General features: G+C 39.9%; 1 protein-coding gene across 1 annotated transcript in view; it reads right to left on the bottom strand.

Moving 5' to 3' along the window:
* The window catches only part of pygl (glycogen phosphorylase L), a 107,040-nt gene that overhangs the window by 21,574 nt on the left and 72,370 nt on the right, over positions 1 to 13,096 (bottom strand). Inside the window, exons 13-14 of the mRNA XM_062968698.1 lie at positions 8,343 to 8,457; positions 5,136 to 5,237 (exon numbers count right to left, since the gene is read on the bottom strand). Coding sequence (XP_062824768.1) covers positions 5,136 to 5,237; positions 8,343 to 8,457 — 217 coding nt within the window. The remainder of the gene's footprint in view (positions 1 to 5,135; positions 5,238 to 8,342; positions 8,458 to 13,096) is intronic.

The following is a 13,096-nucleotide window of genomic DNA, read 5'->3' as shown; positions in this document are numbered from 1 at the left end:
GAATGATGGGATTCAGGTACAGAGTGTTCCTGCTGTGGGAAATGAAGAGCAGGGAGTTTTTCCCATGGGAAGAAATGAGGTTGTTTCTGATGATGGTTTTCAGGTGCAAGAAGCAGAAAAGGAGAGTAGCTCTGATAACACTAACAAGCTCAGTGGCCTTGACAATGAGGCCGCTGAGCTCGATCGTGCTAGTCGAAGCCTCCGAATAGCAAATAAGAGGGAGGTCAAAGGCAAAGAAATGCCTTCATGTCATGCTACGTATTAAAACAGTCTGCTGAAAGAGAGATCTTTGTCAAAAGCAACTTCTTAGCTAGAGTCAAGAACCAAGTCTGCTTTCATGTATCAAGTCTGCGTTCCTGTATTACCTCGTAGCCTGGATATATTCTCGTTGCTGGGACTTTGGCTTCCTTTGAAAGGACCCTGTTTCATGCCTATGCTTCTATGGATTTGATGATTACAGCCTTGTTTTGTAACTATATTTTGGAACTGAACTTTTACCTTTTCTGAACTATTTTACTGCCTATTTCCTAATAAACTACAAAAGACTGTGTTCTGTGTGCAGCCTGGTGTCTTTAGAAAGGTGAAGCTAACCTGAGGTGTGACACAAGCTATAGTCTCCAGTAGGCTTGCTCAAATAATTTGTTTTCCCCGTTAACCGTTATTAATTCGTTATTTTCGTTTGTTTTGAAGCAATTTTGAAGCATTGGTTGTCCACACGTCTGGATATCGCGGTTTCGAATCGCGAGAGGCCGTTTTTCGTTATGTCGTCGTTTTTTTCGTTAGGAAAAAAAAGCTTTTGCAAATCACCCAAACTCCCACCATTCAGGCCCTTTCCTTTTGCCCCTCAGCAAAAGGGGCGTCACGGGCTCAGCCAATGGGAGGGGGCGAGGGGGAAGGAGGCCGAGGAGGAGGAGGAGGAAGACGGAGGGGGGAAATGGCCGCCGCCGCCGCCGCCTCGCCTCAGCTCAGGCCTGGTGTCTCTCTGTGAGGCGGGAAGGCGGCGGATGGAGCCGGGAATGGAGAGACCGAGAGAGACAGAGAGGGGCCCGGCGGTGAGGTTTTGACGTCTGTGCGAAGCTAGGCAAGTGGGGTTTATATATCTGTGGAAGGTCCAGGGTGGGAGAAAGAACTCTTGTCTGTGGGAGGCAAGTGTGAATGTTGCAATTGGTCACCTTGATTAGCATTGAATAGCCTTGCAGCTTCAAAGCCTGGCTGCTTCCTACCTGGGGGAATCCTTTGTTGGGAGGTATTAGCTGGCCCTGATTGTTTCCTGTCTGGAATTCCCATTTTCTGGGTGTTGTTCTTTTACTGTCCTGATTTTAGCTTTTCTGTAGCTAAAAATGCATATAAAATTGATTCTATAGGGAGGATAAATGATTGGATTTCAACTCCTACAGCTTGGCTTTCTCTGCCAATAATGGTACCCATCTTGGATATTGTAAGGGATTTTTATTATTATTATTATTATTATTATTATTATTATTATTATTAGACCTTGCTCCCAGGAAGGTGCCTTCGCTGTGGCTCCCAACTTATCTATCTATCTACCTTTCCACATATTCTCCACATTGTGTGTATGTGTATGTGTATGTATATTATATATACATGAGCCCCGATGGCGAAGTGTGTTAAAGCACTGAGCTGCTGAACTTGCAGACCGAAAGGTCCCAGGTTCAAATCCCGGGAGCAGAGTGAGTGCCCGCTGTTAGCTCCAGCTTCTGCCAACCTAGCAGCTTGAAAACATGCCAATGTGAGTAGATCAATAGGTACCGCTCTGGCGGGAAGGTAATGGCACTCCATGTAGTCATGCCGGCCACATGACCTTGGAGGTGTCTATGGACAACACTGGCTCTTGGGCTTAGAAATGGAGATGAGCACCAACCCCCAGAGTCAGTCATGACTGAACTTAACGTCAAGGGATACCTTTACCTTTACCTATACACACACACACACACACACACACACACACACATTATGCAGGGACTATATACACAGTATATATCACACACACACCAATTTAACAAAGTTTCAGCCACAAAAACAAAGTTTCTGAAGTAGAACAATGACTTTCACAGTAAAGACAACCCAATTTAACAGGAAATAAGACTTTCAAACCAGGAACAGATTTCTGCAATTATTAAAAAATGGTTTATTATAAAAGCTATGAAAATTCACCAAAAATCAGAGGAAAAGGGAAACGTTCCAAATTTTGGTGAGCTATCAGTGTTAAATGTGTTCTACCACTGTACCAAGTTGGAAGAAGATCACTCAAAAAATGAGGGTGGGAGAGTCCTGTAAAGTCCTCTCCCTCTGTGCTGTTTTTGGGAATTGCACATGCGCGTCCGCCATTAACGAATTAATTTAGAAAATAACGAATTTTCGTTAATTTCAAATTTTTTGGGGGGCCAAATTCGGAAATACCATCAGAAACGAAAAGCTGCCCCCCTCTAGTTTTGAAACGAGTTTAGAATCAAATTTTTCGTGGATCGATCAAGCCTAGTCTCCAGTGCTGAGAAGCCATCAAGTCACTCTCTCCCAAGACATTGCAGGTTACAGCGAGCACATCCCAGTGTTCCTTTCTCTTCATTTGCATAACCCTTTCCTACCCTTTCCTATGGCAAACAGCAAGCAGGGGAATTGATCAGCAACTGAACATACTAGAGAGACAAGTTTGGGGAGAATTCACCATGATTTATAGCAGTCGTAGGGACTGGGATGTATAGTTCATCTGCAATCTAAGAGCACTCTGAACTCCACCAACGATGGATCCTGGAACTAACTTGGCACACAGACCCAACATGGCCATATTTGCATATTGGGGGAGTTTGCGGGTGATTGACCTTGGCATTAGAGAGTGACGGATCTGGACCAAACTTGGCACATAAATTCAAGGTGGCCAACTGGGAATACTAGAAGATGGACCTGGACCAAACTTAGCACACAGACCCACCATGACCAACTGTGAATATTGGCGGGCTTTGCGGGTGATTGATCTTGGCATCAGAGAGTTATAGTTCACCCATATTCAGAGAACACTGAACCCAGTAAGTGATGGATCTGGACCAAACTTGTCACATAAATTCAACATGGCCAACTGGGAATACTGGAAGGTGGATCTGGATCAAACTTGGCACCATGACCAACTGTGAATATTGGCACACTTTGTGGGTGATTGACCTTGGCATCAGAGAGTTATAGTTCACCCATATTCAGAGAACCCAGTAAGTGACGGATCTGGACCAAACTTGGCACATAAGTTCAACATGGCCAATTGGGAATATTGAAAGACTTATGGGAGGATTGACCCAAGAGTTCTGGGAATTGTAGTTCACCCACATCCTTATGCATTTCCTAATGGGAGTATTCATAAAAAAAACAAAAGCAAAGACTGAGTTCTGTTCTAAGACATAGCCTAACATAGGACCAAACTGATATTTCCTAACATCCAAAAACGAACAAGGCCCTTTTCAAATAACCCGGGCATTGCCGGGTACCCAAGCTAGTATACAATATTTTTAATAGTTCTGAACATGAAACCAAGTGGGTGTACACTGAACCATTAGAAAGCAAAGGGATCAGTATGTTAGCCATCCAAATGAACTATTTTGGATGTTTCAGTATTTTGAATTCCGGATCAGGGATGCTCGACTTGTCTACGCACGCCCTCTAGTGGCCACAGGGGAAGTTTTGAAATGTTTTTATTTTATTTTTATTCAGACCCAAGAGCGGCCAGTTTGAAAGCATGCAGAAATTGGGTTGCTGTGAATTTTCGGGGCTGTCTGGCCATGTTCCAGCAGCATTTTTTCCTGACTTATCCATTTTATTATTGATACTCACAGATTTTATAGGTTATTATTATAATGTCATTAATATATGTAATAATACTTAAAAATAAAATGATATATATAATATATAAATATTTATTAGGTTGAAAATAATAACAATGAATAGTGATAATAAATGTATTTGGTATTAAATGGTATTAAAGGTATATATGCTTGAAAACTATAATAAGTCTATTATATAAAATTAACATATGAAAAAGTTTATTATGTGCACTAAATAAATATAATAATAAGAAACCTATTATATATAATATAAACAACAAATAATAGTATAACTTCTGAGCCTGAATATATTGCATAAGATTTCCTTTATGGTTCCCGTCCCCTTGATCTGGTCATGTAAGTGTGATTTATTGTTATAATTGTATTATTTTACTTTGTTTAATAATGTGTATTATGTTGTTATGTAATGTTTGTGTTGCTTTTATGACTGTAAACCGCCCTGAGTCCCATCCGGGAGACAGGGCGGTATATAAATAAAGTTTTATTATTATTATTATTATAACAATAAATAAAAAATAATAAATAACCAAGACATCAATAATAAATAATGCCCTTATTTGTTATTATAATAATAAATAATAAATAATAAATAAGTTATAACAAGACATCAATAATAATGTCCTTATTTATTATTATAATAATAAATAATAAATAAAATAATAAAAAGTAATAATAAACAAGACATCAATAATAAATAATGTTCTTATTTATTATTACAGTAGAGTCTCACTTATCCAAGCTAAACGGGCCGGCAGAAGCTTGGATAAGTAAATATCTTGGACAATAAGGAGGGATTAAGGAAAAGCCCATTAAACATCAAATTAGGTTATGATTTTACAAATTAAGCACCAAAACATCATGTTATACAATAAATTTGACAGAAAAAGCAGTTCAATACGCAGTAATATTAGCTTGTAATTACTGTATTTAAGAATTTAGCACCAAAATATCACGATGTATTGAAAACATTGACTACAAAAATGCGTTGGATAATCCAGAATGTTGGATAAGCGAGGCTTGGGTAAGTGAGACTCTACTGTATTATCTATATATATAAAAGAGTGATAGAATCCCAGCGACTGACAAAACAACAAAACTAAAGGCCACCCAACCTCGAAATTTGACAACACAACCCATCATCCACGCCTCCAGGTGGAGGGGCCTGAGGCTGTTAGGAATGGTGGGAGTTGCAGTCCAAAACACCTGGAAGGAGGGCCCAAGTTGGCCCATGCCTGATCAAGATGTTCCATCCCAAGACCCTTCCAGCCTCCCCTGCTTCCCATTTACCTGCTTCACTTTGGACACCTCCCGGATGAAGACCTCATCATTCACAAACCGGTGCAACTTTGTCAGCTGGCTCAGGTCTTTCACGTAGTCTTCACCTATTTTCTGTAAAAGATGGATTGGGTTATACATGTCCTCATATCGGGACCCATTTCATTTCCTTCTCTCCATCAACACTCACTGACTTTTCAGCTTTTCATGCATCTTCCAAGATAGAGAACAAGAGTCCGAATTGACATTTCACCCACATCTATGGCAGGCATCCTCAGAGGTTGCGAGGTATACGAGTACACAGCAAACAGCCTCAGCCACTTTGGCCAATGGTCACAGACAGAATCCTAAACTTGGTAAAGGCTATCCTGTCTAACCCCATTATTAAATAGAAATGTGTTTTAATATGTAACTTTTACAGAACTACATTTTAATATGGGCGTTTATGGAAGTTTTGCAATGTTTGTGTGTTTGGATAGTGCTGTGACCCACCTCCAGCCACAAAAAGAGGCGGGTAAGAAGTAAAATTATTATTGCATTGCTGTGAGGTTTTCGAGGTGTCTGGCCATGTTCCAGCAGCATTCTCTCCTGACGTTTCGCCTGTATTTGTGGCTACTGGCATCTTCAGAGGTTCTGTTGGAAGTGAGGCAAGTGGAGTGTGTATATATCTGTGGAATAATGTCCAGGGTGGGAGAAAGAACTCTTTTCTGTGTGGATGTTGCAATGAGCAAGCTTGAATAGCATTGAGTAGCCATGAAGCTGCAAAGTCAATCAGTGAGGGTATCTGCATAGAGGTGGCCTGGCCTTTATTGCCTGGAGGCATCCTCTTTTTGGGAGGTGTTCACTGGTCCTTGATTGTTTACTGGGCTCTTTCTCCCACCTGGACATTCCACAGATATATATATATATATATATATATATATATATATATATATATATATATATACACATACTCCACTTGCTTCCATGAGGATGCCATTAGCCACAGATGCAGGCGAAACGTCAGGAGAGAATGCTGCTGGAACAGGGCCATACAGCCCAAAAAACTCACAGCAACCCAGTGATTTTGTCCATTAAAGCCTTCGACAACAAGATGAGTACACAGCAAATAAGATCACTCTGCTGGCTGTTGTATTGGATCACATGTCGGACATTTCCCAAGTGTCTAGGACTGTGTGATGTATTGGAGATCCAAGTAGGGTGGCCTTTTGCAGCTGACAAATGGTCAGCACTGATTGTGTTTAGGTGCAGGCCAAGGTTTTTAGGCACTGCACCCAGTGTGCCGATCACCACTGGGACCACCTTGACTGGCTTGTGCCAGAGTCTTTGTAGTTTGATCTTTAAATCCTCATTTTGTGTCAACTTTTCCAGTTGCTTCTCATCAATCCTGCTGTTGCCTGGGATTGAAATATCGACGATCCATACTTTGTTTTTTAACACATTCGTGGGGTCAGGAGTCTTGTGCTCAAAAACATTATTATCATCATCATCATCAATATCAATTTCGTTATCATTATCACAGATAGTTTAAAGAAATATCCACAATTCCAAGATATCTCCTTGCTTTTTTTGCATGGAGGAAAATGCAGCCCCACACTTAAGACGATTAAAATAAACACAACAAACATCAGTAATCAAAAGCAGAGGGAGAGGTCCGGTCATCTCTGGCTCTGAAAAGTTACAAGGGTTGAATGAAAAGTAATGCCTCCACCTTCGTTATTGACCGACCATCTGCGCAGGGTTCCATACTTTGCACTTTAACAAGACAACCGTTCAATGCTAAGGCTTCCCGCCAAATGGAACTGTAGAGGAGAGTCTACTGAACAAGCCAGTATTTGCCACATACCAGGACTGTCATCTGCTGAGGAGTTACGAAGGTGGAGGCATTACTTCTCATTCAACCCTTCTATTTGCAAGTATGGCAAGAAAGAGAGCTCTGTCACCTTCATTTCAAGTCAATACACCATAAAATACTTCTTATTATATGGCAAAAACGCATATCATAGAATCATAGAATAGTAGAGTTGGAAGAGACCACATGGGCCATCCAGTCCAACCCCCTGCTAAGAAGCAGGAAATCGCATTCAAAGCACCCCCGACAGATGGCCATCCAGCCTCTGCTTAAAAGCCTCCAAAGAAGGAGCCTCCACCACGGCCCCGGGGAGAGAGTTCCACTGTCGAACAGCCCTTCTCACAGTGAGGAAGTTCTTCCTGATGTTCAGGTGGAATCTCCTTTCCTGTAGTTTGAAGCCATTGTTCCATTGTGTCCTAGTCTGCAGGGCAGCAGAAAACAAGCTTTCTCCCTCTTCCCTATGACTTCCCTTCACGTATTTGTACATGGCTATCATGTCTCCTCTCAGCCTTCTCTTTTGCAGGCTAAACATGCCCAGCTCCTTAAGCCGCTCCTCATAGGGCTTGTTCTCCAGACCCTTAATCATTTTAGTCGCCCTCCTCTGGACGCTTTCCAGCTTGTCAACATCTCCCTTCAACTGTGGTGCCCAAAATTGGACACAGGTGTGGTCTGACCAAGGCAGAATAGAATAAGGGGGAGCAGGACTTCCCTGGATCTAGACGCTATTCCCCTATTGATGCAGGCCAGAATCCCATTGGCTTTTTTAGCAGCCGCATCACATTGTTGGCTCATGTTCATCTTCCTCCCCACGAGGACTCCAAGGTCTTTTTCGCACACACTGCTGTCAAGCCAGGCATCGTCCCCCATTCTGTATCTTTGATTTCCATTTTTTCTGCCGAAGTGAAGTATCTTGCATTTGTCCCTGTTGAACTTCATTGTGTTAGTTTCGGCCCATCTCTCTAGTCTGTCAAGATCGTTTTGAATTCTGCTCCTGTCTTCTGGAGTGTTAGCTATCCCTCCCAGTTTGGTGTCGTCTGCAAACTTGATGATCGTGCCTTCTAACCCTTCGTCTAAGTCGTTAATAAAGATGTTGAACAGAACCGGGCCCAGGACGGAGCCCTGCTGATGGCACTCCACTTGTCACTTCTTTCCATGATGAAGATGACGCATTGGTGAGCACCCTTTGGGTTCGTTCGCTTAGCCAATTACAGATCCACCTAACCGTAGTTTTGTCTAGCCCACATTTTACTAGTTTGTTTGCCAGAAGGTCGTGGGGGACTTTGTCGAAGTCCTTAATACACTATGAAGCTCTACTCAGTATCTATCTCCAGCCAGCCCAACACAGATGGCTCCCAAGCCTCCCTTACCTCTGCAATGAGTTCGGCCAGACCCGGGTTGCAAAGCAGGAGCCAGCGCCGAGGTGTGATGCCGTTGGTCTTATTCTGGAATTTCTCCGGCTCTAATTCAGCAAAATCCTTGAAACTGCAGCAGGAAAGAGATTTCCACAGTTTAATTTACAATGCACCTCCCCTCGAAGCTCCCATGCATACTGTAAATTACGTATTTACTGGCTGGGCTGTGGCGCAGCTGGTTAGTAGCCAGGTGAAATGAATCAGTACTGATGGAGAAGTCAGGGATCGAAGCCTAGGTCGGATTAAGCTCCCGACCATTAATAGCCTAGCTCGCTGTTGACCTAAGCAGCTCGAAAGACAGTTGCATCTGTCAAGTAGAAAATTTAGGTACCGCTTTATGTGGGGAGGCTAATTTAACTAATTTACAACATCCTAAAAATACTGCCAACAGCATGTGGAAAGGAATGAGGAAGTACTACCATCAAGGACTCAGTGTCACAAGTGGATGATGAAGCGGCAGCTCCTCATGAAGCCGGAAAATGCTAAATTGCCTCTGTGTCTGTCTATATGTCGTATGTCTAATGGCATTCAATGTTTGCCATGTATGTGTGCATTGTGATCTGCCCTGAGCCCCTTTCAGGGTGAGAAAGAAGGGCGGAATAGAAATACAATAAATAAATAATAATAAATAGTTTGGCTGGAGCTGATTTTATTCAGATGATGGTGTGTGTGTGTGTTTGAAGGTGTGAGTAAAGCAACTAAATCAATAGATCACTAATAAAAAGGGCAGGAATTGACTGATAGCATGCATATAAGCCAAAGAATATTAAGACTGAAGCATCAAAGTGATATTGTAGATTTTCGGAAATAGTCAAAGGTTGGACTCCATGGCTTCTGCTCTTCGTCTTTGCAGATCTGGTTTTTACTTCTGTGCCAAACGTTGACCATAAAGTTCCATTTCCATGTTTTTATGGAGTCCAGTTGCCCTAATGCCAGTGAATGTGCACATGTTCTACCAACTCCCATCAAGGAACAATGCTAACAATGTGTAGTCGAAGGCTTTCACAGCCATGTTCCAGTAGCGTTCTCTCCTGACGTTTTGCCTGCATCTGTGGCAAGCATCCTCAGAGGTTTGTTCAGGTGTCTGTTGGAAATGAGGCTAATTGAATGTGTGTGTGTATTTGTGTGTGTCTGTGTATATATACACACACACACACACACACACACAGCCCCCGGTGGCGCAGTGTGTTAAAGCGCTGAGCTGCTCAACTTGTGGACCAAAAGGTTGCAGGTTCGAATCTGAGGAGTGGATTGAGCGCCAGCTGTTAGCCCCAGCTTCTGCCAACCTAGCAGTTCGAAAACATGCAAATGTGAGTAGATCAATAGGTACCGCTCAGGCGGGAATGTAGCAACACTCCATGCAGTCATGCCTATGGCCACATGATCTTGGAGGTGTATATGGACAATGCCGGCTCTTCAGCTTAGAAATGAAAATGAGCACCAACCCCCAGAATCAGACACGACTGGACTTAATGTCAGGGGAAACCTTTACCTTTTATTTATATATATATATATATATATATATATATATATATATATACATACACACACACACACACACACACACACACACACACACCCCTACCTGTGGAATAATGTGACCCACCTCCAGCCACAAAGAGAGGCGAGTAAGAATTCAAATTATTATTGTGTTGCTGTGAGGTTTTCAGGCTGTATGGCCATGTTCCAGCACCATTCTCTCCTGGCGTTTCACCTGCATCTGTGGCTAATGGCATCCTCAGAGGTCTGTTGGAGGTGAGGCAAATGGAGTGTATATATATATATACTATATATACTCAAGTATAAGCCGAGTTTTTCAGCCCCTTTTTAGGACTGAAAAAGCTCCCCTCGGCTTATACTCGGGTGAGGTTCCTGGTTGGCTTATATGTGAGTATATACGGTACATTTACTATTTTTCTCTATTATTATTGGTATTATTATATTTATTATTTTATTCTATTATTATTATTACTTACATTTGTTTTACTCTATTTTTATTATTATTAATACATTTATTATTTCACTCGAATATTATTATTGTTATTACATTTATTATTTTATTACTCTTACATTTATTTTACTCTATTTTTATTATTATTAATAATACATTTATTATTTCACTCAAATATTATTATTGTTATTACATTTATTATTTTACTCTATTATTACATTTATGAGTTTACTCTATTATTATTATTATTATTAAAAGGATAAATAAAGGCATTTACATTGAAGAAGGTGAGAATAATGATTTAATCAGAGTTGGTCAGTCTTGTCTTGGAGTTTTATGTAGATATTCAAAAATGTTTAACCTACCGATGCCTTGATTAATGTAATTTTATTGCTATCTATTTTTATTTCTGAAATTTACCTCTCTCGGCTTATACTTGAGTCAATGTTTTCCCAGTTTCCTTGTGGTGAAATTAGGTGCCTCGGCTTATATTCGGGTCGGCTTATACTCGAGTATATACGGGTTATACATCTGTGGAATGCCCAAGGTGGGAGAAAGAACCCTTGTATATTTAAAGCAAGTTGCAATTAGCAAGCTTGAATAGCATTGAGTAGCTTTGTAACTGAAAAGTTAATCAGCGAGAGTATTTGCATGGAGGTAGCCTGGTCTCTGTTGCCTGGGGGCATCCTCGGTTTGGGATTTGTTAACTGGCACTTGATTGTTTGCTATCTGGAGTTCTCCTGTTTCTGAGTGATGTTTCTTTATTTACTATCTGGATTCTGGTGTTTTTTTTAATACTGGTAACCAGATTTTGTTCATTTTCATGATTTGTAGAATTGCTTGAATTTTCTTGGTGGGTCTGCGTATTGTTTGTAGGTTGTGTTTGATTGACTTGGCAGCTTCATGGCTACTCAATGCTGTTCAAGCTTGCTAATTGCAATAGTTACACTTGCTTTAAACAGACAAGGGTTCTTTCTTTCACCCTGGACATTATTCCATAGATATACAGTAGAGTCTCACTTATCCAACATAAATGGACCAGCAGAATGTTGGATAAGCGAAAATGTTGGATGATAAGGAGGGAATAAGGAAAAGCCTATTAAACGTCAAATTATATTATGATTTTACAAATTAAGCACCAAAACATCATGTTATACAACAAATTGACAGAAAAAAAACCAGTTCAATACATGGTAAGATTATGTCGTAATTACTGTATTTACGGATTTAGCACCAAAACATTGCAATGTATTGAAAACAAAGACTAAAAAAAAAATTGGCTACTAACAAATTGACTACAAACAGATAGAATTGCCTAAAATGAACTTACAGTAAACATTGTCAGAAATTAAATGTGTAAAAAGTTCAGTCTTTGCTGCCTAGAGAAACAGCTGTGGATCAGGGCAGGAGGAAGGCTGCGTTGGATAATCCAGAATGTTGGATAAGTGAGACTCTACTGTATGTACCGTATATACTTGAGTATAAGCCGACCCGAATATAAGCCGAGGCATCTAATTTTACCACAAAAAACTGGGAAAACATTGACTCAAGTATAAGCCGAGAGTGGTAAATTTCAGAAATAAAAACAGATACAGTAGAGTCTCACTTATCCAACACTCGCTTATCCAACGTTCTGGATTATCCAACGCATTTTTGTAGCCAATGTTTTCAATACATCGTGATATTTTGGTGCTAAATTCGTAAATACAGTAATTACTACGTAGCATTACTGCATATTGAACTACTTTTTCTGTCAAATTTGTTGTATAACATGAAGTTTTGGTGCTTAATTTGTAAAATCATAACCTAATTTGATGTTTAATAGGCATCTCCTTAATCTCTCCTTATTATTCAACATATTCGCTTATCCAACGTTCTGCCGGCCCGTTTATGTTGGATAAGTGAGACTCTACTGTACCAATAAAATTACATTAATTGAGGCATTAGTAGGTTAAATGTTTTTCAATATTGACATAAAGCTCAAATTTAAGATAAGACTGTCCAACTCTGATTAAATCATTATTCTCATCTTCTTCAATGTCAATGTGCTTATGTATCCTTTTAATAATAACAGAGTAAAATAATACATGTAATAATAATAATGATGATAAATACAGGAAAATAGTACATGTAATAATAAATAGAGTAAAATAATAAATGTAATAATAAGATCAGAGTGAAATAATAAATGTACAGTAGAGTCTCACTTATCCAACATAAACGGACCGGCAGAATGTTGGATAAGCGAATATGTTGGATAATAAGGAGGGGTTAAGGAAAAGCCTATTAAACAACAAATTAGGTTATGATTTTACAAATTAAGCACCAAAACATCATGTTATACAACACATTTGACAGAAAAAATAGTTCAATGCGCAGTAATGCTATGTAGTAATTACTATATTTACAAATTTAGCACCAAAATATCACGATGTATTGAAAACATTGACTACAAAAATGCATTGGATAATCCAGAACGTTGGATAAGTGAGTGTTGGATAAGTGAGACTCTACTGTAATAATAATAAGATCAGAGTGAAATACTAAATGTATTAATAATAATAAAAATAGAGTAAAATAAATGTAACAGTAGCAACAATAATAGTAGTACAATAATAAATGTAATAATACCAATAATAATAGAGAAAAATAATAAATGTACCATATATTCTCGAGTATAAGCTGACCCAAATACAGTAGAGTCTCACTTATCCAACACTCACTTATCCAACGTTCTGGATTATCCAACGCATTTTTG

The sequence above is a fragment of the Anolis carolinensis genome, chromosome 1 (assembly GCF_035594765.1).
Source record: "Anolis carolinensis isolate JA03-04 chromosome 1, rAnoCar3.1.pri, whole genome shotgun sequence".
NCBI lineage: Eukaryota > Metazoa > Chordata > Lepidosauria > Squamata > Dactyloidae > Anolis > Anolis carolinensis.
The sequence above is the reverse complement of the archived record's forward strand: the minus strand, read 5'-3'. Positions and strand labels throughout refer to the sequence as shown.